Source organism: Brassica napus, chromosome C2 (assembly GCF_020379485.1).
Source record: "Brassica napus cultivar Da-Ae chromosome C2, Da-Ae, whole genome shotgun sequence".
NCBI classification, from domain to species: Eukaryota; Viridiplantae; Streptophyta; class Magnoliopsida; order Brassicales; family Brassicaceae; genus Brassica; species Brassica napus.
Window position 1 is genome coordinate 27,271,350 of NC_063445.1, and position 25,423 is coordinate 27,296,772.

The 25,423-nt window shown below is 36.5% G+C and overlaps 3 protein-coding genes across 3 annotated transcripts; 1 reads left to right on the forward strand and 2 right to left on the reverse strand.

Moving 5' to 3' along the window:
* Positions 1 to 345: 345 nt before the first annotated feature.
* On the reverse strand, positions 346 to 1,793 carry LOC106385998 (1-aminocyclopropane-1-carboxylate oxidase 5). The gene is made up of 4 exons (XM_013825898.3): positions 1,607 to 1,793; positions 1,287 to 1,519; positions 839 to 1,204; positions 346 to 721 (listed from the first exon to the last, which is right to left on the reverse strand). The coding sequence occupies exons 1-4, from the start codon at positions 1,706 to 1,708 to the stop codon at positions 499 to 501; spliced, it is 924 nt and encodes a 307-aa protein (XP_013681352.2). The 5' UTR covers positions 1,709 to 1,793; the 3' UTR covers positions 346 to 498.
* Positions 1,794 to 8,229: 6,436 nt separating this feature from the next.
* On the reverse strand, positions 8,230 to 10,175 carry LOC106385997 (pentatricopeptide repeat-containing protein At1g77360, mitochondrial). The gene is made up of 2 exons (XM_013825897.3): positions 10,009 to 10,175; positions 8,230 to 9,877 (listed from the first exon to the last, which is right to left on the reverse strand). Exon 2 carries the CDS (start codon positions 9,844 to 9,846, stop codon positions 8,416 to 8,418), a length of 1,431 nt encoding a protein of 476 aa, XP_013681351.2. The 5' UTR covers positions 9,847 to 9,877; positions 10,009 to 10,175; the 3' UTR covers positions 8,230 to 8,415.
* A 12,101-nt stretch (positions 10,176 to 22,276) lies between these two features.
* LOC106422062 (protocadherin-15-like) lies at positions 22,277 to 24,104 on the forward strand. Its single transcript, XM_013862884.3, has one exon. The coding sequence runs from the start codon at positions 22,852 to 22,854 to the stop codon at positions 23,464 to 23,466; it is 615 nt and encodes a 204-aa protein (XP_013718338.2). The 5' UTR covers positions 22,277 to 22,851; the 3' UTR covers positions 23,467 to 24,104.
* Positions 24,105 to 25,423: the final 1,319 nt, after the last annotated feature.

Below are 25,423 nucleotides of genomic sequence, written 5' to 3' on the forward strand. Positions count from 1 at the left end.
AGTTAAGGGGTCCAATTGTTTTATAAATCTATATTTTTATATAAAAAATTATAAATATAATAAATAAAATAGAAAAGGGCCCAAAAATATTTGATATGTATATAGTTTTATTTTCATCACAAAATACACAAAATATTAATGATTAAATTTTAAAAATATTTTAAACATTATGTGAATATAACTTTCGTAGAGGATAAAAAAACTTTTTTGCCTTATAACAATGTTAAGCTGGTCCTGGGCAGGTGGTCACCATGTATTTGTAAATGTCGCAAAAGCAATCATCCGGTTGGTTGCATCAAAGTCGCACAAATCATATGTAAGACAGACAGTTACTAAGAACACAAGTGACAACAAAGATTCATACATCACATGAAAAAAAGAATACAAAGCCAGAAAACATAGGATGCCAAATTATCAATTATTAAACTTGGCATTTAATAACTTAAAAGTGAAAATACATCATGACGTTGAATAAAAGAGTGATTCAATTAACAACATTTAGAGAGTCTTCACAGCAAGAAAACGAGGCTCCTTAGGCATGAACTTCTGGTTTGCATAGACATCCATATAATCTCCAAACACAAACTTTGGATACTTCTTCTCACTTCCTTCCTCCGCCGCTGGCCCAATGGCCGCCTTGTACGACGGATTGTAGAAGGAAGCAATGGACCTCCTGTTTCCTTCCTCCCTCGCCAACACCCTGTGCCATGCACTCTTGTACCTACCAAAGCCCAAATCCCATTTCAGTTCAAATACTAAACCCAAAATCAATGTTCGTTATTCCGGTTTAACTTCAAATAAACCAAACCGGTCTAATTAAAAAGCTAATAGATGTTACCTTCCGTTGCTAAGAACTTCAATCTGATCACCAGTGTTGATAACAATAGCATTAGGCATCGGCTGAACATCGATCCACTCTCCATCTTTCAACACTTGAAGGCCATCGTACTCATCGTCTTGGAACAACAAAACGACACCTCCTGCATCGGTATGAGACCTAAGGCCATTGACAAGCTCTGGATGAGGACAAGGTGGGTAATGGCTAACTTTGGTTCCAAAGAAAGCCGTCTCTTCTCCGTCTTCCATGCCTTCGTTAAAAGCTTTCTTTATGTAACCTTTAGGCAAACCCAAGTTCTCGTCCATCACTTCCATCATCTTGCTCGCTAGTTTCCTCACTTCTTCTCTGTATTCTACCATCGTCTCTCTGTTTTTTTCAGAAACAGAGCACATAAAGTTACAACCTTTGAATCGAATTTGAGACATGAGAGATAAGTTGTTTTGTTTACTTGAGGCCAGAAGTGTTGGATGGCCATTCGTTTTGGTTGTGGTCTAATAGAGTGAAGACATCTTCCCAGTCAACGTTCTCGAGCTTCTCTCCAGAGTTTTTCTCAAGCAACTCGTTGAGTAGCTTCACGGGAGTTGAGGTCTTGAACGCTTCTTCTCTCTCTGTTTTGTAGCAATCTGAGGCCAGCTTCTTCACCTTGTTAAGAAGCTCCAATGGGATCCCATGGTTCACCAGCTGCACAGAGAAAAGAAAGAGACATAAGCTCATAAGAACAGAGAGATAAAGCTCTGTTTTTGTTTTTTGTTATTACAAAGTTCGAACCTGGAAAAACCCCCATTCTTCGCAAGCTTTAGCGATTTCAGAGAGTGTTTTCTCCCTTTCTTCGCCATTGATCTTGGAGAAATCAATCACAGGAATCGCCATTGATGTGTGTTAAGGCAAAAAAAAAGGCTCTGTTTTTGGAAAGTCAAAGACAGACTCTGTTTTTTTCTTAATTAGATTTAGTTGTGAGGATTATGGAAAGCTTAGACATGTATTTATACTACTCCCAGATTTTTTCTCGTTTTGTTTTTTGTTTTTCTCTCTAAAGAAATTAGATTTAAATTGTCAACTGTTCATTTTTACGTTATGATTGTATTATTTGTTTTATTTAATTATTGATATGCTAAAGAGCCTAACTATACCTTTGAATATTACATTCATGTTTAAGAAAGGTTAAAATAAATTATATGCACTGAAACCGATGTGTTTAGGAGATTTGATTGTTATGTAGTATCAGTTTCAGTTTAGTCCACCTAATCTACTTGACTTTTAGTTTTTATGCATTAAAAATGGTAAAAAGAGTTACATTTGCGTAATATTTGGACATTTATGATCTCGTCAGGCTTTGACCGATATGTTATTCATACGTACACGTACCTACTTATGAAGACTATTTACTATTTGCATGGCAATCTCAATGAAAATATCATTTTAATTCCTTCAAAAACTGAATCAGACTATTTCATTTTTTGACCGAATAAGACTAATTCATTTTATTTTATTTTGCTAAAAAACTATTTCATTGTTCAAAGAATAAAAGTGGATTTCAAATACCAACACATCCATTTACAAAATTACCAAATACATGTATTGTAAAATATTCACTAAAATAACACTAATGTCATCATAATATTTTACCAAAATCATTTTGTAATTTTTAATTACGACATTACAACCGAAGCATTTTTAACTTTGTTGTTTTTAATTTTTATAAAGTACTAATCCCGTCTAGTTTTAACGGATACTATTAGATTTATTGAACGGGTATCTTAAATCAACAACATAGATCTATAATATTTTTTAATGCAAATGCGCTAATGTAATTTACCGGTTCAAGATGTTTTGTTTCATTGCTCTTCAATCCGAATATAGATGACTGCATAGATAGAGATATTCTTCTATTTTGTGAATCAACAATATTGGTGATCTTTGGTTCGACTATGGCTTTCAGTAAAAGTTTAGTCGTAGATAAATCGGTTGTAGTTCTAATGTTGTTGCTGTAGATTTTTTTTTTTTTGCAAAAACTTTTGTTGTAGTTAAATTTGTTGTAGCTATAAGCTATAGGTTGTAAATATTTTAAAATAAAATATGTGAAATATGTGATGTATATATAAAATAATTATTTTTATTGTATATATAAAATAATTACTTTTATCAATTAAAATAGTTTATATTAATACTTTTTATAAATTATCAAAATTTATTATTATTTAAAATATTTCAATAATTTAAAAACACCAAAATTAAATTAAAATATTTATAAATGTTTTTATTATGATTATCAAATTTATTTTATATTATAGATAATTTTTTTCATTTTACAGATTCTACAGCCTATAAAAGAAGATGTAGCAAAAAAAAAAAACTACAACATAATTATTAAAGTTTAGTGATTTAAAAGTAAATAAAACTAAACTATGGAGATAAATCTTAACCAATCATCTCTATTATGTCATAGACTTATTATGTCTAACTATGACCATCATTTCTTAACATTCATACCGGAAAAACATATTATGTCATGGATTTAGTGAGTAGATTAAATGTAGATATTTTATTTTGGAATAAAAAAATTGTGATGAAAGCCAGTTAAAATAAACTGTGAATCAAACTAAACTCCTGTGAATTAAACTAAACTATCTTAGTTTATAAAATGATTTTTTAAAAAGTTTATAAAAATGATAATCTCAATAGTGATCAGGAGTTCAGGACCACACAGTAAACATGTTGTTTAGGATGTCAGATAAAAAATAAGCGAAAGTTCAACATCATGAAGTATGCACTTAACAAATTAAAAATAGTAGAGGTTATTTTAAGGTTAGTCCTTAATCATACGCCTTCACTTTAAAATTATAATGGGATAAATCAAATCATACATGATTACTTAACATAAAGAGAAAGAGACATTATTTAGCAAAAAAAAAAAAGAGACATAGATCTCCGTTTTATATAATTGAAGCATCTTCTTAACTTATTAGTTATGAACGTGGAAAGTAATAATAGGTTTGCGAATTATATCTAAAAAATAATTAAATAGACTTTTGTTTCCATGGTATGCGTGGACAAATTAGGAACATGAAGGATTTATTCCCATACTGATATCAATGTAAAAAACATATACATTTTTTTGTAAAGCTACTAAATATAATAGTGGAAGATAATTTTCTTTTTGTCGTCATAGTAGAAGATAAACACAAAAAATGATAGAGGAAAGTTATTAGCTGAAATAATGGTCTTTACAGCACAGCCATCTCTGCAGTGCACATGAGCAGGTGATGCTTCATTTTGTCTTTAAGGCCAAATCTCAATGCCTTTGTCTGTCTGAATAAAAACACTGTAACAAATTCATATATATATATATATATATATATATATATAATATTCAATTTTGAATGATCTTTTAGTATTATCAAAATAGATATTGAGATCAATATTTTGCAAAAAAAAAAAAAAGAAAAAGATATTGAGATAAATATTGCAACTAATGATGATCAAATAATCTAATTTTGTTGCAAATTTTAAGTTTCGGTCAAAGTCGGTAGAAATTAGAAAATAGATCATGTCTGAAAAGTTGAAGTGGTTGACTGTTTAACAGATTATTTATCTATGTTTGTTTTTGATGTACTGATGTACTCCCGGAGTTGTACTTGTCGGTGCATGTGTGTGCATAAATGTTTTCTTCTTCTGCATGCATGATAGATCGTAAATTATCATAGCTTGTGATATAGAGTTAGAATTAGGTCTTAATTATTTGATTTTGCTAGTAGTTATGATAGTGAGTTGCTATATGGATCTCTCTGTTGTATGTTTGCTAGTATTATTGACATTATTAATGCATTTCCATCTCATAATTATTTGTTTTTGTTAGTAGTTATGACAGTGTTTTGTTATATGGATCGCTGTTATATGTTTGCTATTAGTTTAGTTGTTATTAATACATTTCCATCTCATAATTATTTGATTTTGCTAGTAGTTATGATAGTGATTTTGTTATATGAATATCTGTGTTGTGTTTGCTAGTAGTATATATTGACATTATTTATTTATGCATCATTTCATGGCTATGTATTAGTTGATATGCTATTTCACATGCATACAGTCATTGCGCCATTATAAACCCTAATAAATATAGTAATTATATATATATATACATATACCAAACAATCAAAGCAAGCATAAACTAAATCCACAATAAAAAGGACCTTTCTTTCCAAATTGTTAAAAAGCAAAGCCGTCCATGATCACATGGGACTACACTTGGAACTTGGAAGTGGTGTTTGTGTTATTAAATTATTGGTTAATAATCGTTCATTTTCTTTAAGTAAAATAAAACTGTAGATACTTTATCATCCAAATGCATTCCCCCGTGCCACTGGTTTAGTAGGATCAACGAGTAATAATAATACTGACAACAAAAATAAACATAAAAATAATACTGAAAACTATATAACTACTATTTAATTTATTTTTGAAGAAACCTATATTCTCCTCTCCTTTTAGAATGTAAGTTATCTAAGAATTTTTTAATATATGTAATAAATGTTAATTTGACTTTACCGAAAATGGTGTGACAAAATTTATTATAACTTTATTTACTATTGGTTAAATTGTTTGAATATATATTTTTAACAATACTTTTTAATTCTTGTGTTTTAGTTAAATTGAGTATGTAATAAAAAGTAAGAAAATATTGGATTATTTAGTCTTGAAGGACGATTGAGTGAATCACATGGGGCTGAGTAATCTATGTCTCTTTTATGTTGCAGCAATCGAATCTATGGACTAAAACCTAGTGGGCGTATTACTACTTATATAAACTATATATAAATTAACAAAAGAAAAAACATTATCTTCTTGTTTTGCTGCTTGACTCTATGGTGTTAATTCATATTAATAAAACTTTCATCACGAATATATTTACTTCCGGAGAAAATGAAGACACATTAACTAAATGTACTTAGTCCGCAAAGTAAACAGTGAGACGTGGTCGGTTTGCTTCCATGTATTTTGGAGTAACTAATTGACCATATTAACTTATTAAGTCTTTAATCTTTCACTTCTCTTAACCGTTACCGACATTGCATGTAAATCAAATTGCATGGATAACAGAATCAATGTACATAGAAAGATATTACACGTCATGGTCTACGATATATTTTTGGCTTTCCATCGACGCAGAGGAGCCAACTTCAAGTGCAATTTATTGTAAACTAATTAACTGTATTATCAAAAGTCAAACTATCTTATATAAATCTTAATTTCTTTCACCCATTTTTTACGTTTTAACAACTTTGGGTTGATTATATTCTATAGTTTTAACTTTTAATCACTCTTTATTTGCTAACGTGTCCATGCTAAACTTTTAATATTAAAACCGGTTTGCATAACCCAAAACCTGAATACTCTGGCTCATCAAGAAGGTTCACACGGCCTTAGAAACAAAGTAGAAACGTTATTGTCTGAAAGACTGAACAACCAACCAGTTTATGATGAATCGATCTAGGCACGCAGGTTCGGTATGTTGGAATTCTTCGGGTCGGTTAGTTCGGACTTTTCAAATTCGGTTAGCTTGAATTGGCTGAAAAACTCAGCGAATTGAACCAAAAAAGTTTGGCTTGATTCAATTTTTTGCTAGTTTGATTTCAAAAATTTATATCCAACTTGAGTTCGGTTAAATTTCAGTTTAAATTGGTAAAAAATTTAAAAATAGTTATTTTAGTTAGTTCGGTTCAAAATTTTAGTTAAAAAATATATTTTATTTGGGGAGACAAACTATTTCTCAACGAAAACTATGACATAGATGTCTCCCAAAATATTGACTCATTCTATATCCTCGAGAGAAAAGTTCTCGACCTATTTTCCCATGAAACTCAAATCGTTAATCGCAAGACCAAACCATATAACTCTTAAACAGAACCGAAACCTGGTTCAGGACTAACCATATACCCATGACTGACCCGATCTGTTGACCCTGTCTGGAAAATCCCAAATCTGACATATAAACCCTAAAAAACAATTGTGAGGAGAGAGGATTAAACTGAAGCTTGAAACAGAAGATTGAAGAAGAAGGGAAGTTCAATGGCGTTTGAATTAAACGCAGATGGTGATGATACTTATGACCAAGAAGCAGAGGAGATGATCAGAATGAAATAGAGCAATTGGCACGAGACTTCGTCCATGAGTCTTCTGTTCGTTATTATGAGTTTCCAGAAAGTGATGATGAGAAAGAGAAAGGGTTGAAGAAGGTGCCAATGGCGATTACTCATAATTTCTCCATTAGAAAGAAATATTTTGTTAAAATAAAACTCATGATTGAAGAAGATGATGAACAGTACTAGAAATTGACGTTGAACTGTAACAAGAATAGGTTATTTTCAAACGAAAGTGATGATGAACAGTACTTCGCATAGAAATGAGTGCTCTGTTTCTGAAGAAAGTTTCTCATAATTTGACGTGTAGTTTAAGACCTTTTGGTTATGTTGGTGAAAATGGGTGCTCTGTTTCTAAAGAAAGCTTCAAAATTTATTGGATATAAACTCTTCATACACAATGACAATTGATATTTGGTTGGCTTCCAAACGAAAGTGATGATGAACAGTACTCCGTAAGTGATGATGAACAAGATCTTAAACGGGTCTGGGATTTTAATACTGGTTTGATTGAAGTTTTCGGATCTTAATCGGGTCAAACATTGGTCTATTGCCGATTTTAGTAAGCTTTTGGTTTTAATTAAGTAGGGGTTATTTTAATGGATTTAAAAATACGAACTAAATCTAGTGTTATTGGTTCTATGATTTTCAAATCTGTATTAAAATCATGTGTTATTGGTTTAATGATTCATAAATTCTGTATCAAATCAAGTGTTATTCAATTGTACGGATTTACTAATATATTTGATTTTATAATGAATTTGAATGGATTTGTTTGGATTTTTTAGTTAAAAATACAAAGACTCAAATCCGAGGGAAAACCTCCGGATTTGCATATGTTACTTGGATTTATAAATACTATATGGATTTCTAAATCAATCAAAATATATAAACCAATAACACCTCCTAAGTCAAGTTAACCGATAAATCTAATTTGATGGGTCTACAGATTTCGAACTAAAAGTACATGGGGATATAAGTATTCATTCAAAGTTCCACGGAGAAATAAGAGGTGAACTTTTTTCTCGGGGATTATATAGAATGAGCCGATACTTCGAGAGGCATCTGGTGCTATGTCGTACTTTTCGTGGGGAAATAGCTCGTCGACCCATTTTGTTTTAAAAAAAATCAAACTAAGCAATTACCAAACCGAACCAAAAACTCTTTTAACTTGCCGAACTGAACCAAACCTCCTAACCAAACTGACCAGAAAACCGAACATCTTGGTTCGGTAAAACCGCATGCCTAATTCAATGGACCAATACCAGTTTCTGATAATGAACCAAAGGACAAAAACCAGTTTACAATCTGAACCGTAACAATCTGCTGGTTTCAACTTCAATTACAACTTTACAACAATTGAAATGAATCCTAAGCCAATCAGACAAAAACCAAACATGTCCAAAAACACTTAGAACCAGCTGCTGTGAGATGTACTTGTCAATCACACAAAGGCTCATTGACCAAAAGATTCATCTTCTCATTAAGAAACTTGACCACATCATCTCTACTCTCTTTCAAAAGCAGCTGTCTTAATCTCCCAAACGTCACACCCGATGGTCTAATCCCCATCTCAATCATCTCCTCCAACAAAACACAAGCCCTTTGAGTATCACCCTCCTCGCACAACCCATTAATAAGAACAGCAAAAGTATGCATACTCGGAAAAACACCCTTTTTCCTCATGCGCCTCCACACTTTATTAGCAGTCTCCATCTCTTTCTTCTCACAAAACATCTTTATCATCATCGTGTATGTGTCTGCATCTGGCTCACACACTCTGATCATCTTCCTAAACACATCAAACGCTTCGTCTTTCTCACCGCATTCTATCAGATGGCGTAGAATGATGTTACATGTCTTGGAGTTAGGCGTCACACCTTTACTCTTCATCTCTTTCAAAACCCTATACACATTCTTAATCTTATTCGCCTTGCAAAACGCGCCTATCAACGAGTTAAAAACCGCTACATCTGCTTCTACACCACTTCTCTCCATCTCTAGAAACGTCTCCACAGCCTCTTCAAGACGGTTCTCTGTTCCGTAAGTATGCACAAGCACACTATAGATGAAACTCGTCGGCTTGCAGATCCTTGAATCCATACTCCTCACAACCCCAAGAGCTTCATCGACTCTTCCAGCTTTACACAATATATCAACCATTGTACTGTAAGTCACTACATCAGGCTCGCAACCAGCATCAATCATCTCCCTGAACACCTCTCTCGCCTTAGGCAAGTTTGGTTCTTTCCCCCATCCACCAAGCAATATACTATAAGTTTTGGAGTCAGGCACAAACCTCTCTCTCATCGTCTCGAAGATCTCCTGAGCTTTCCTCACGTTCTTGGACTTACACAAAGCACTCAACAAACCATTAAAAGCAGCAAGATTCTGCGCCAAATCATACTTCTCCATCACGTTAAACGCGTAAACCGCCTCGTCCACCTTCTGCGCCCTCGCGTACTTCCTCATCACTATACAGAAAGTCTCCACGTTTAACATCTTCTTCTTCCTCATCGAGTTGATGAGATCCCACATGAGCTTGTACTGCTTTATCTTGGCCGTGGATTCGATCATCATGTGGTAGGCACGGACGCTGTGTTCGTAGTGGCGTTGCTTTTCGGACCACTGGAAGAATCTGTATGCTAACAGACCAGCGTTCCTGAACCTGTTGAGGATGTCTTCTGCTACTTCTGGTGAGACCCTTAAGCCGGTTTGGTCTAATGCTGATTCGAGAATCGGTTGGGGAGAAGACATCATTACTTTGGATATTTTCTTTGTTACTTCCGCAACGTCAATGACTTGTCCACTTGTACTATATAGCTTTGCAGATACAAATCTTGATTGATTGTTGAGAACTATGATCGCCATATTGAGTAGAATCCAGAACACAGCAGCAAAGCTGTAAGCCCATAGAAGGAAATGTATCATTGAGGCATTTCGTCGAACAGTTGATGTACATAAATGAAAACAAAAGTCAATATATACAGAAAACAGATAATCTATATGTTATCAGACAATGGTAGGCTTTACCTTTTCGGAACAGTTGTTTTGTAGAACAATGGTTTTTCTCGCCGGAGGATTATAAACCTGTCGGCGACAGAGAACGTCGAGTGACGAAAGACTAGAAGACAGACGATACGCAGTGTTTCGAAGGTGTGATGAATTTGGTCACATGTAAAAGCCCAACAGGAGTGAAAAAGAAAGCCTCTTAAGCCCAATAGGCGAATACAGAACGCCAACTAAAACAAATGTAAGCTCCTCAGATTTTGCCGTGGGCTTGGGTCGTGGTGAGATGTGTGCAAACAATACAAATGTGTTTTATTTCAACAATTCCGATAATGAAGCTCCGTTTCTTGATTCCATGGTGGTCGTTTGAAATTTGGTTAGACTTTTTGACAAATGTCATCATAATGCCTTTGTACAGTTTCTAAGACAAAACTGTAATCTTTTGCAGGCAAGACAAAAGTTAAGTGGTTATACCCTTTTGCGTCTCACGTAGGGAAAAAGGGTCATTGATTTCATTTCAAAGGTTGAATTGTTTTGTTTGGTTTCATTTTTCACTGTCTAGACCACGAAAGAACGCGTGCTGTAACTCTATTTTAGAGCACTTAAATAATTTATATTTGAAATCTTTGTAGCCCTTTAAGTCTGTCGACCTATTACTATTAGTACTAGGTGCCGAGACTCCGCGCAAGCGCGGGACTGGTTACTTTGGATATCGGTGGGACGGTATGATTTACGGGATGTTGGTGTTGTTTAAGATTTGTACAAATTAAAGAATAAAATTTATCGGAAATAAGACAACAAAATTGATCCTAGCTTTTAACGATTAACTCAAGTTAGAGACATCTCCCAAAACAGATAGAAAATTCAAAAAGTATAATTAAGGTAAAATATAGAGAATGTGAAAAATGCCTAAACATGAAACAAAGAGCGTGGAACAACGGAAAGGGAAAGGGAAAAAGATGAAGAAGCTTGCGTCAGGTATATGAAATTAAAAAGACAGATATTATGACAGCGCAGCACCAACTTATTTGGGGGTCCATATCAAGTTATCAACTCTGTATATATCCGTTGTTTAAATAAATACTCAAAGTTTCAAACTACTTGTATTACAAAATTATTTTATTTTTTCAAAATACACATTGTTTACAGTACTTGTTAGGGAGCTCAAGGACCGTAGTAGCATATATTAAAGCTACACTAATCTTCATCGCTAAGATCACACATTGTCTACATCCTCAACGTTAGGATATTCCAAGTAACACTTCTCCTCGTCTTCCTCGTCACGGGTTCCATCTTCATCTTGTAAACTCCAAGTAACCATCTTCCAAAACGCAGCACTCCACTTCTCTTCCCTCTTCAGGCTTAGCGGTGGTCTGTGACAAAATCCACCCGTTGGATTGAAACAGAGCTCTTATATTGGCTTTGTGGTTCATAAGAGTTTCAAGAATGGTGAAACTGGAAGCATCGTGGCGAGTGGCTCCCTTTCTAAGGAGATATGCCCCCTGTGTGAAATAGTTTAACAAAACATAAACGAAGGTTGACGTTTTTACATTATGAAAAAGTAATTGTGGGTTTAAAATGTTTGGGACTCTATGTCAAAAACCTGATTTGAACTTAAAAACTGAAAAGAAAAAAAAACGTTAGGTTATTTTTCTTTTTTTTTCTCCGTTGTCAGGACAACATCACCTGTGGGATCCCTGGCCTGATTAGAGCTTAAGTTTGTGAGATTGGGGAGCGATAATAGTGTGATGCGTTATTGAAGAGGAGTTTACTTACATCAGTTAGGCTTCGTCCGCATCATTCCGTTGTCAAAAGAAAAGGTTTTAATTTGTTAAGTAAGATGTCTTTTATTTCTTTTAGATACGGTTGCTAAAAACATAATTCATTCAGTTTTCCTATTTTGTTTGGAGATTGCAGGGATGAAACCATGGATCACAGAATCATGTAAGAAAAACAGAGAAAAATCATTAGTTGTTCATAAAAAACCCATAGACAAAACCAAAACAAAAACATGAAGATACGTTTCATATATGAACAAAGAATAAGCAAAGCAGAGTTAAAGTGATAAAAAATAAGTTAGAAACAATCATCACCAGTTCATCAAGGAGGAGAATGGTGATGCCCATAAACTCTCCATTCTTGTTAATGTTCCTGGAATCCTAGAATCGGATGAGCCGACCAACAATGGACTGAGTGGACCTTCCAAGGCGGAGAGAGTTGAAGGTGGAGTAGGGAACGGTGGCAATGGCGGCTGGAGCAGCTAGATAAGTCATTTTCGCGACGGATGTGAGAAAGTAAAGCGATCAGAAAACTGAGAAAGAAAAGTTTGAGACAATATGGAGCTTTTACCTCGAGGGATTCTATATATATGAGAGCTCTGAAGGCGTTAGAGGAGAAGCTAAGCGTTTGGTAGGCGCAAAACGTGCGTAGAGCCTTAAAGATCGACCATAATAGCTGATTGCCGGAAGGGGAATCACAACCGACGAAGGAGATGGTGAAGATGGCAGCTTCCCTAATCTTTTTAGCTTTGTTCGTATCACCACTTTGGGCAGATACAAAGCCTAATAAACAGAAAATCAATAAGCCCAAAGCTCACTTTTTGTTGAAGTCCATTTGTTACCCTTCAATTTAAAAAAAAAGAGAGGTGGGGTCCACAATGTTATATTAGTTTTTGGCCTTCATAATATATATTAGTTTCAGCCATCAATGTACAAAGAGTAACCTTTGGTGCAGTGGTATAATTGTGGGTGTTTATATCTCAATAACATGGGTTCGAGCTATATATTTGACATTTTTCACACTTTTTAAAAGTGAGACCCACATATTGCTGACGTGTCGCATTAGGGGAAGAGAAACTCTCCTATTATATAATAGATTACTAGGTGATCGGCCCGCACCCTATGCGGGCATAAGAACATGACCGGTCCGCACCCTGTGTTCCCTCCCGGCCCGCACCTCACAAGAGGGAACACAGTAACGTCAGTATGAAGAGGCATATATTGTGTGTATGTATAATTGCAACGTCACAAAATATTTTGTGTGTTTACGAAGATACTTTCATTCAAAAAATGGAATAAAGAGTGTATAGTTTTAGAAGTAACAGATATTATATTATCATTAATTAGAATTGTATTGTATATATGTCGTATTTCTTTATTTTAGGTGAATAATATTATTTTTCCATAAATAATAAACAAACATTTATGTAGACATATTAAAAGAAAATATAATAAAAATCGAAATATTATCCATAAATTAAATTATGAAGTACATTTCTCGATAAAGAAAGCAAATTCAATTAGAAACCTACAAAAAATTATATCTACCAAGCTCTTCTGCCTGCATGCAGATGAAGAAAACATCAATAAGTTAAACAATTCTTCCATATTTGGAAAACACACATATATATATATATATATATATATATAACAATGACAAATTAAATGGTAGAGTATGTAAACACCTGTTTTCTACCAGCGTGAGTTAGAACACCACCGTATTTAAGAATCATAAGGGCCTCTACAGGTCTTTCTTCTTCGCCTTCACCATCCCACTTCAGCGGCTTCAGTTGAACCTTCCTGTATATCCCTGAGAAATTTCCTCCCTACGTGATGAGGACATTCAACCAGAGCCGGAACCAGACCTAACTGAACCTGATATCCAGGACATGATCAGCAACATAACCAAATCAGAGACAGTTCAAGAAGTGCCAGTACCAACCGTATTCAAGGGAGCTATCACTAGACAAAGAGCTAAGATACTTCAACATAAATTTAATGAAAGCATGATACTTGCTTCTGATCTTGAACAGGTTAAACTAGCTGGTGAATCAAGCTTGAAGAAAGATGAACTAAAGGGTGAAGAACCAGCTAAGGAGAAACAAGCATCAAGTGAGGTTATGTGGCCATTCATCTCGGAGCAAGGCCACACCAACCTGATGATCATTACCATGGAAGATCAACTTGCCTAGCAAGTCTCTTGGACGAATCTAGCAACTAGGCTAAGCTCTTTGTGTGTGCTCTTTTTCCCTTACTCTTGGTTTTGTCCCAAATGGGTTTTCCAGAGAAGGTTTTTAACGAGGCCACAACTTGCTTCACACTTATACCAAGTGCTAAGTTCGATCCAAGGCTAAGAAGACTCATGACCTTATTTCATGTTTTACACTATAGTTTGTTTCCTTATTTGTATTTTCGTGACCAAAGTGGAGCCTGTTCCCTTGGTTCTATTTATATGTTTTCGCAGACCCACTTTTGGGGAGACTTTTGAATAAACATAAACTTTTCTTTTAAAGAAAACCCTAGAGCTCTCAAGCTAGAACTCGCCTCCTTCTCTTTGCCTTGTGAGACCAGTACCTCCATGGCCTAGAGGAACCTTGTGTTGTATCACGAGCCTTCCATCTCTCGTGTGGTGCACTTCAATCCATCAAACAGTTCCAGTTCGGATCCTCTTGGTTGATTAGATCAGTCCATCCGGATCACCCTTGTGTTAGATCGGCTCCTTCTCTCTTGCTTTGGAACATACAGCCTTTGATAGCTCAGGCTTGTATCATTTCTGGTATCAGAGCTGAAGTTCCTTCAGCATCAGGTTGCATCTATCCTTATCTTTCTCATCTGCATTCGTTACTAGTTTCATTTCTTTTTGCATTCATAAAAAAAAAAAAACCATAAAAAGAGTTTTGTTCATCCTGTTCTTATTCTTGTCAAGCTTAGTTGTTTCTAGATCGCTTCTTTCATTCAAAAAAAAAATCATAAAAGGTGTTAGTATTAAGTGCATATCCGAACTTGCCATTTTTTTTATATTCCACTTTCAAAATCTTTCCAAAAGCTTTTCTTGCAACTCTTCTTTTCTATTTTTGTTATATTAATTTCTTAAGATTAAAAAAAAAAAAAAATTAATTAAGAATCAAATTGCATCTTTCCATTTTTTTTGCTTTCTTTCAACCACGACCTAAGTTCTAAGTTTCTTTCTCGTTAGGTAACGCCAAAGAAGAACAGCCGCCATGGGAGATGAAACTCAAGCAGCTTTGATGCAGGCTCTCCGTGATCTGCAAGAAGAGATGAAGAACATGAGACAAGAACTTGGAGGCAGGATGGACCGGATTGAGCATAGGCCAGTCATTAGGCCACAGAGACGAGTTGACTTTGGAACAGCTCAGGCCAATACAATGCCAACGGGCACAGCTCCAAGAAGAACCGGAATACACTTCAATGACATTCCGGAGGCTAGCAATACTCATCAACAACCAGAAGATGACCCCGGACCTTTCTATCCCCAAAACCAGAATCAAAGGAGAACTGAGGAACAAGATGACTATGGCGTAGAAGATGAAGAGGATGAGGACTTCTTACCCCGGCCAAGAGCCCCACGCAGGCAAAACCGCAACCAAGGGTTTGAAGAAGGAGACTTCTTACCGCCACAGAGAGCTCCACGCCAGCAAAACTATAACCAAGGGCCAGAGCACATCAAGATGAATGCTCCCGGCTATGCTGGAAAGGTTGATCCAGAAGCTTACCTTGACTGGGAGAAAAGGATGGATCACATTTTTGCCTACTATAACCACCCTGGTCCTAAAAGAGTTGCTTTGGCAGTAGCTCAGCTCACGGACAATGCACTTTCCTGGTGGGATAGATTGTGCTCCGATAGGAGAAGGAACGGCCTGAGGCAACTAGACTCTTGGTTAGACATGAAAGATGCGATGAAGCAACGGTTTGTGCCTCAACACTTTCACAGAGACTTGCAAAGGAAGTTACGGGCACTCAAGCAAGGCAGCAAGTCAGTGGAAGAGTACTATGAAGAGTTTGAGAAACTAAGAAACCGCTTGGACCTTAATGAAGATGAGGAAGCTACCATGGCTCAGTTCCTTGACGGTTTACAGGAGAGGTTAAGCTGCAAGGTGGAGAGACATGTTTATGCTGACATGAAGGACATGTTCCATCTAGCTATCCAAGCTGAACAACACATCAAGAAGAAGAGCTCCAAGGGCAAGTCTCAAGTTTCTTGGAATTCAAGCAATAGCAACTACAACAAGTCGGTGGACAAAGGAAAAGGGGTTGAAGGAGACAGCCGGCCTAAGCCTCGCACCACCGAACCCACGAAGGACAACAAAACCGAGCCAGCCAAAACTACCAACCCCCAACGTGCCAGAGACATCACCTGTTTTAAATGTAGAGGCCGAGGACACATGGCAAGAGAATGCCCAAACCAGAGGGTTATGCTGCTCACTGATGATGGCTATGAGTCTCGTGATGAAGGAGAAGTACCTGAGATTCAAGAAGAGTATGGAGAGGTTGAATATGCTGATGTGGGAGAGAGCTTGATGATCAGACGTGTGCTTAGCGTCCTAGTACAACCCGCCGAGACAATCCAAAGAGAAAACATATTCCATAGCCGTTGCACCATAAAAGGCAAGGTATGTAACCTTATCATAGATGGTGGGTCTTGTACTAATGCTGCTAGTGCTTACATGGTAGAGAAACTTGGTCTAGAAAAGACAAAGCATCCGCATCCATATAGGCTAAGGTGGTTAGATGATAAGGTTGAGCTTAAAATTAAAGAACAAGTGACCATTCCATTTAGCATTGGTAAGTATCAAGATGAAGTAGTTTGTGATGTAGTCCCTATGCAAGCTGGACATGTATTGTTAGGAAGACCATGGCAGTGGGATAGAGAAACTAAGCATGATGGTAGAACTAATATGTATACATTCATGCATGATAAGCGTAAGATAAGCTTAGCACCTCTCACCCCAGCACAAGTTCATGAAATTCATTTGCAAATGGTTAAGGAAAAGGAAAAGTCTGTTAAATCAAACTTTCTTATCCGTCCTAGCTGCGTAAGAAAGGCTGCTGCTACCAAACACACAATGCTACTAATGATCTTTAAGGAGCTTTTGAGTGCAGGTTCTGATGAGTTAATTCTTCATCCAGAGATTACTAAGCTTCTTGACATGTTCAAAGATGTGTTTCCAGAGGAGATTCCAAACGGTTTACCCCCACTCCGAGGCATTGAGCACCAGATAGATTTTGTGCCAGGAGCTGCTCTGCCAAACAAACCGGCTTATAGGGTGAACCCGGAAGAGACTAAGGAGTTGGAGAGACAAGTTCAGGACCTATTGGACAAAGGATACGTGAGGGAGAGCCTCAGTCCTTGCGCTGTACCTGTCTTACTTGTACCAAAGAAGGACGGGACATGGAGAATGTGTGTAGACTGCCGAGCCATCAACAACATTACCATCAAGTACAGACACCCCATTCCACGGCTTGATGACATGTTAGATGAGCTAAGCGGAGCCACCATCTTCTCCAAGATTGACCTTAAGAGTGGGTACCATCAGGTAAGAATGAAAGAGGGAGATGAGTGGAAGACAGCTTTTAAAACAAAGCAAGGTCTATATGAATGGATGGTGATGCCATTTGGACTTAGCAATGCTCCTAGTACCTTCATGCGTCTCATGAACCACATTCTTAGACCATACATCAGTAAGTTTGTTGTGGTTTATTTTGATGACATTTTAATTTACAGTACTAGTTTACTTGATCATGTGACACATCTTGAGCAAGTACTAGAGACACTTCGACAAGAAGGGCTTTATGCAAACCTCAAGAAGTGCACATTCTGCACTGATAAACTTGTCTTCCTAGGTTTTGTTGTGAGTTCACAGGGCTTACAGGTTGATGAAGAGAAGGTTAAGGCCATTCAAGAGTGGCCAACTCCAACAAACATCAGCCAAGTCAGAAGTTTCCATGGTCTAGCTAGCTTCTACAGGCGGTTTGTCAAGGATTTCAGTAGCATAGCTGCACCCCTTACTGCTGTGGTGAAGAAGAGTATTGGGTTCATTTGGGAAAAAGCTCAACAGGAAGCCTTTCAGACCTTGAAGTATCGCCTGACCCATGCACCAGTACTGGTCTTACCCGACTTCAACAAGACCTTTGAAGTAGAATGTGATGCATCAGGGATTGGGATAGGGGCAGTTCTTATTCAAGAAGGAAAACCCGTGGCTTACTTCAGTGAGAAGCTTGGTGGAGCAGCTCTCAATTATCCGACCTATGATAAAGAGCTGTATGCCTTGGTGAGAGCTTTGGAGACATGGCAGCACTACCTGCTGTCTAAAGAATTTGTGGTACACACTGACCATGAAACCCTTAAACATCTAAGAGGGCAAACCAATCTCAAGAGGCGACATGCGCGCTGGTTAGAATTTATTGAGACATTTCCCTACATTATCAAGTATAAGAAGGGCAAGGAGAACATTGTAGCAGATGCACTCTCCAGGAGATATGCTTTGATTGCAACCATGGAAGCAAAGGTGTTGGGATTTGAGTTCATCAAAAGTTTGTACGGAGAAGATCCGGATCTTGCTGCTATCTACTCAAGTTGCACCAAAGGACCACAAGGAAAGTTCTACTTGCATGAGGGATTTCTTTTCAAGGGCAGGAGATTGTGCATTCCTCAATGCTCCTTGAGAGATCTAATCACTAGAGAGGCTCACGGAGGAGGGCTCATGGGTCACTTTGGAGTAGATAAGACACTCGCTGTGGTCAGGGAACATTTCTATTGGCCGCATCTTAAGAAATCAGTAGAATCTCATTGCGCAAGATGTGTAACTTGCAAGAAGGCTAAGTCTCGAGTCCAGCCTCATGGCCTTTACATGCCACTGCCGATTCCTACAGCTCCTTGGGTAGACATCTCCATGGATTTTGTTCTAGGATTACCAAAGATTCATCACAAGGATTCAATCTTTGTTGTCGTGGACAGATTCTCCAAAATGGCACACTTCATACCTTGTGCCAAGGTGAATGATGCGTCCAAAACAGCTGATCTGTTCTTTAAGGAGGTGGTGCGCTTACATGGGGTGCCAAGGACTATTGTATCTGACCGAGACACCAAGTTCCTCAGCCACTTTTGGAGAACACTATGGAAGAAGTTGGGTACAAAGCTGCTATTCTCTACTACTTGTCATCCCCAAACTGATGGGCAAACTGAAGTTGTCAACAGGACGCTCTCTACGCTGCTTAGGGCAACCATTGGGAAGAACATGAAGAATTGGGTTGATTGTATCCCATTCATCGAATTTGCATACAACAGAGCTCAGCATTCAGCCACCAAGATGTCCCCCTTTGAGGCAGCCTATGGGTTCAACCCAAAAACCCCTTTGGATCTTAAACCTTTACCTCCAGCTGAAGTTGTCAGTCTTACCGGGGAAGCAAAAGCTGCCTACGTCAAGGAACTCCATCAGAAGGTTCAAGAGAATTTGGAGAAGAGGACTGAGCAGTACACTAAACATGCCAACAAGGGCCGCAAGGAAATTGTATTTGAACCAGGAGAGTGGGTTTGGTTACACATGCGGCAAGAAAGGTTTCCTAACCAGAGAAGTTCCAAACTGAAGCCAAGAGGAGACGACCCATTTCAAGTTGTTGAGAGGATCAACAACAATGCCTACCGTCTTGATCTGCCAGGTGAGTTGAATGTGTCTTCTACTTTCAATGTTACTGATCTATCTCCTTGTTTTGCAGATGAACCAGTTTTGAGGTCAAAACCTTTTGAAGAGGGAGGGAATGATGAGGACATTCAACCAGAGCCGGAACCAGACCTAACTGAACCTGATATCCAGGACATGATCAGCAACATAACCAAATCAGAGACAGTTCAAGAAGTGCCAGTACCAACCGTATTCAAGGGAGCTATCACTAGACAAAGAGCTAAGATACTTCAACATAAATTTAATGAAAGCATGATACTTGCTTCTGATCTTGGACAGGTTAAACTAGCTGGTGAATCAAGCTTGAAGAAAGATGAACTAAAGGGTGAAGAACCAGCTAAGGAGAAACAAGCATCAAGTGAGGTTATGTGGCCATTCATCTCGGAGCAAGGCCACACCAACCTGATGATCATTACCATGGAAGATCAGCTAAGGAGAAACAAGCATCAAGTGAGGTTATGTGGCCATTCATCTCGGAGCAAGGCCACACCAACCTGATGATCATTACCATGGAAGATCAACTTGCCTAGCAAGTCTCTTGGACGAATCTAGCAACTAGGCTAAGCTCTTTGTGTGTGCTCTTTTTCCCTTACTCTTGGTTTTGTCCCAAATGGGTTTTCCAGAGGAGGTTTTTAACGAGGCCACAACTTGCTTCACACTTATACCAAGTGCTAAGTTCGATCCAAGGCTAAGAAGACTCATGACCTTATTTCATGTTTTACACTATAGTTTGTTTCCTTATTTGTATTTTCGTGACCAAAGTGGAGCCTGTTCCCTTGGTTCTATTTATATGTTTTCGCAGACCCACTTTTGGGGAGACTTTGAATAAACATAAACTTTTCTTTTAAAGAAAACCCTAGAGCTCTCAAGCTAGAACTCGCCTCCTTCTCTTTGCCTTGTGAGACCAGTACCTCCATGGCCTAGAGGAACCTTGTGTTGTATCACGAGCCTTCCATCTCTCGTGTGGTGCACTTCAATCCATCAAACAGTTCCAGTTCGGATCCTCTTGGTTGATTAGATCAGTCCATCCGGATCACCCTTGTGTTAGATCGGCTCCTTCTCTCTTGCTTTGGAACATACAGCCTTTGATAGCTCAGGCTTGTATCACTACGCCATTCCAAAAGGTTCTCTGCTGTGAGAAAATGACCTCATGAATTAAATAAAAAATGCATAATGATATAAAATAGTTTTACTAAATGATACAATGTAATACTTTCCCCGGACTATATTCAACCAAAAAAGAGAAAGTATTAAAGAACCTCTTCAAGAACTGCTTTAACTTGACGAAGCTTCTCAGTATGTTCAAGGTCTTCTAGATCACTATCACTCGCACGACCTGGTCTACATATAAAAAAAGGAAGACCATATTGTCGTTACCAGTATTCAACACATGAAAAAAATAGACCAGACATACATTTTGGAGACAAGACACAAAGAGTTTAGTTCAAGGTTCTAAAGATGAGGAGCCTTTGCGTCTAAACACATTTTTCTTAGCACACAAGCGGGATCGTCGTAATACTTTAATATTATGAGAGGAGAGATTTGTGAATAATACTTTAAAGAATGAAAAGAAAATGTTTGTATTTTAAGACTTTGGATGTTTCCTATATATATACAGTCGATTTATTTTTCATATTAATGACGCACAATATTTTTCACAATAAATAATGAAATTGTTTAAAGAAATATATTAAATGTATATTGTCAAAAAATGATTTGCATATGATATGATTTTAACTTGTGCAAGTAATTCATATTAAAAAGGTAAGTTATTAAAAACAAACAACCTAATTAGAAACATTAAAATATTTTGTAAGCAATGTAATAAATATGATATCAACATGCGTAAGTTTACCGTTTGAATAATAAGGAAAGTTTTTAATATTTGTCTTAATTCTAAATCTTGCCCAAGGGTAAACTAAGTCGATAAAATTTAGTGATTTCAACTTGCGCAAATAATCCATATTGTGAATAAGTGATTTGCATATTTAATGATTTCAACTTGCGCAAGTAATACATATTAGAAAGGTAAGTTATTAAAAACAAATTTTGTCAATAAGTTATTTGCATATTTAATGATTTCAACGTGCGCAAGTAATTCATATTAGAAAGGTAAGTTATTAAAAACAAACAACCTAATTAGTAGGGGTGGGCACTTTACTCGATATCCAAAGTGGCACCCGAACCCGATCCGAAAAACCCGAACTGAAATCCGAATCGAAGTAGCAAAATACCCGAACGGGTATTGAATAAGGAGAGATTGGATACCCGAACCCAAACGGATAATACCCGAACCCGAATGGATATCCGAAGATAACCGAGCATATGTATAATTAACCTTATATTTTTAGTTTACATCTCTCATTTTATATAAAATATTTATATTGATACTACACATACTTTAAGTTCATATGATATACATACAATTATGGGAAAAAATGATTTGCTACTCCAAAATTAACAAAAAGTTACATCCAAAATTAAAAAAAAAATAACTAAATTAATGTCTTTTTAGTTTTAAAATGTTATGTCCAAATCTATTAACCATTCAATCTATTAAAAATAAAAAATTAGTTAACTGAAAGTTATATTTTGAAATATAAGAAACTTGAGAAATGAATTTTTTTTTCAAAATCTAAATATCCGAACCCGATCCGAAATAATCGAATCCGAACTAAAAATACCCCAACCAGACCCGAAGTACAGAAATACTCGAACGGGTTCTACACCTCTATACCGAAATACCCAAAAATCCGAAATATCCAATCCGAACCCGAACGGGTACCCAAGGCTAAACTAAATCGATAATTATTATTCCCTAGTTATATATGGGCTTAACGAAATCGACAAATTGATTAAAATAAATGAAAAATAAAATTTAAAAAAATCGACCAATAGAATTATAACAATTTTTCTGAGAAGCTCTATATTAATGTCACGTCAGCAGAAATCACTAAAGTGACTTCTCTTTTAATATACAGGGGATATATATATCAGTGGCATTGTGTTATAACAAAACTGAATAAAATAAGCCGTTTTCAGATGTATTTAGTTAAAAATTAAATCCTTTTTGGGTAGACTCTTCATAATAGCCTCAGTTCTCCCTGGTCTAGAGATTAAAAGATGCAATTTTTGTCAAGATAGATTCTAGTAAACAGAGTTTGATGAATATTAGATATGGTGGCCATTGTATAATTGAAAAGTTGTGGTAATGGTGGGGACAAATTGAAACAAGTCAAATTACGCAGATGAACTTCTCAAATCTTTCCCGCCACCAACCTCCATCTTCCTCTCATCTCTCTTCCTCTCTCCAATCTTCTGTTTTTTGTTCAAATATAAGGACACTAATCACATTCTTAATGCAAAACTAAACTCATAAACGAAACCAAATGCCCATTATTGTCATTGATGATTCTTTCAAGAGACCAGGAACTGTGCCTTTCAGCTGGGAGATCCGACCCGGTGTACCCAAGACCCCACCCGGAAACACGCCTCTTCTCCAACTCCAACCTCCCAATTATCTCTCTCCTCTCCGTTTAAAACCATTGTCTCACTCTCAACCATTTCTCCCGCCGGCGCTTTCTCCGCCGTCGTCTTCTTTCATCTCCAAATCCAAGAGCCGTTCTTTATCTCCTCTCGCTCCTTCCTTCTCTACTCCATCAAAGCTCAAACCGCCACCACCGTCGCACTCTAGTTTCTACTCTTCGGGACCTTCTTTCCGTTCTTCCCCGCGTGCTTTCTCGGAGCGTTGGCAGTTAAACCGTACTCGATCCGAGTCCGATCCCAGACCGGACTTTGCTTTTGCCGGACTCGGGTGTTTCCCGACACCTAAGTTCAGGTTGAGAAAGAACAAGAGCAGCGGTGGTCTGAGAAAAACTGGGTCGAGGTTGGAGCGTGGTTACTGCTCTGATATGGAGACGATGTCGCCGAGGACTGTTTCTAGCCGGAGATCAGTTTCTCAGAGATGGGACTCGCCGAAGTCGTCGTCGTTCTCTTCGCTCTGATTCTCGCCACGACTCGCTGACGAAGCTGAATGGGGCGGGTTTGGGCTATTTTGAGCATATATTAATTAAATGGGCCGCGATTAGTTCATTAGCCATCCGATTCTGAACCAGCAAAAGTCTAAATCAAATTTGGTTTAGAATGTAATATTCTAAAATGTAGGGTCCTAATACGTCTGCTAATAGAGTTTTAACATCTTTGTAATTCTCTATTTAATGTTGGATTGTGGGTGTCTAAAAGACAAATCCAAAATTTGGAGGCTCTGAGTGAAGGAAGAAAGATTATAAGGAGTAAAATTTAAATATTTTTCTATATCCTCTATATATTAATTGAAAATAATTTAAAAAATAATAACTTTATAGTCCTCCTATACATTAAAAGAGAAGTCACTTTAGTGATTTCTGCTGACATGACATTAATATAGAGCTTCTCAGAAAAATTGTTATAATTCTATTGGTCGATTTTTTTGAATTTTATTTTTCATTTATTTTAATCAATCGCTTATGTAGACAAGCCCAAAACTATTGTCGATTTCGTTAAGCCCATATATAGCTAGGGGATAATAATTATCGATTTAGTTTAGCCTTGGGCAAGATTTAGAACTAAGACAAATATTAAAAACTTTCCTTATTATTCAAACAGTAAACTTGCGCATGTTGATATCATATTAATTACATTTGCTTAGAAAATATTTTAATGTTTATAATTATTAGGGGTGGACGTTCGGGTATCCGTTCGGGTTCGGGTCGGGTATTTTGGATTTTCGAGTATTTTGGTATAGAGGTGTAGAACCCGTTCGGGTTTTCTGTACTTCGGGTCGGGTTCGGGTATTTTTAGTTCGGATTCGGTTATTTCAGATCGGGTTCGGATATTTAGATTTTGAAAAAAAAAATGAAAATTTTCATTTCTCAAGTTTCTTATTTTTAAAAATATAACTTTCAGTTAACTAATTTTTTATTTTTAATAGATTGAATGGTTAATAGATTTGGACATAAAAATTTAAAACTAAAAAGACATTAATTTAATTATTTTTTAAAAAAAATTGGATGTAATTTTTTGTTAATTTTTTAAATAAAAAACTTGACATGTATTTTCGGATCGGGTTCGGGTGCCACTTCGGATATCGGGTAAAGTGCCCACCATTACTAATTAGGTTGTTTGTTAATAACTTACCTTTCTAATATGGATTACTTACGCAAGTTGAAATCATTAAATATACAAATAACTTATTGACAAAATTTGTTTTTAATAACTTACCTTTCTAATATGGATTACTTGCGCAAGTTGAAATCATTAAATATGCAAATCACTTATTCACAATATGGATTACTTGCGCAAGTTGAAATCATTAAATATTATCGATTTAGTTTACCCTTGGGCAAGATTTAGAATTAAGACAAATATTAAAAACTTTCCTTATTATTCAAACGGTAAACTTGCGCATGTTGATATCATATTTATTACATTGCTTACAAAATATTTTAATGTTTCTAATTAGGTTGTTTGTTTTTAATAACTTATCTTTCTAATATGGATTACTTGCGCAAGTTAAAATCATATCATATGCAAATCATTTTTTGACAATACACTTTTAATATCTTTCTTTAAACGATTTCATTATTTATTGTGCAAAATATTGTGGGTCATTAATATGAGAAATAAATAGACTGTATATATATAGGAGACACACAAGGTCTTAAAATACAAACATTCTCTTTTCATTCTTTAAAGTATTATTCACAAATCTCTCCTCTCATACTATTAAGGTATTACGACGATGCTGCTTGTGTGCTAAGAAAATGTGTTTAGACGCAAAGGCTCCTCAACTTTCATCGACTTGCCACCCACTTTGCCTAGTTCAAATAAACATGTCAGCCTATATAAAGGGACTAACCCGCCAAGACAATGGAAACTCAGAAGAGCTAACGTTGTGTCCTGCCTGTTATTCGGACTAGTATT

Excerpts from the sequence above, each read along its gene's own strand:
- LOC106385997 (XM_013825897.3), bottom strand. The coding sequence starts at position 9,846 with ATGGCGATCATAGTTCTCAACAATCAATCAAGATTTGTATCTGCAAAG.
- LOC106385998 (XM_013825898.3), bottom strand. The coding sequence starts at position 1,708 with ATGGCGATTCCTGTGATTGATTTCTCCAAGATCAATGGCGAAGAAAGG. Across the intron at positions 1,520-1,606 it reads AAGAATGGGGGTTTTTCCAG|CTGGTGAACCATGGGATCCC; the intron begins GTTCGAACTTTG and ends TTCTCTGTGCAG. Across the intron at positions 722-838 it reads GAAGTTCTTAGCAACGGAAG|GTACAAGAGTGCATGGCACA; the intron begins GTAACATCTATT and ends GGGCTTTGGTAG.
- LOC106422062 (XM_013862884.3), top strand. The coding sequence starts at position 22,852 with ATGCCCATTATTGTCATTGATGATTCTTTCAAGAGACCAGGAACTGTG.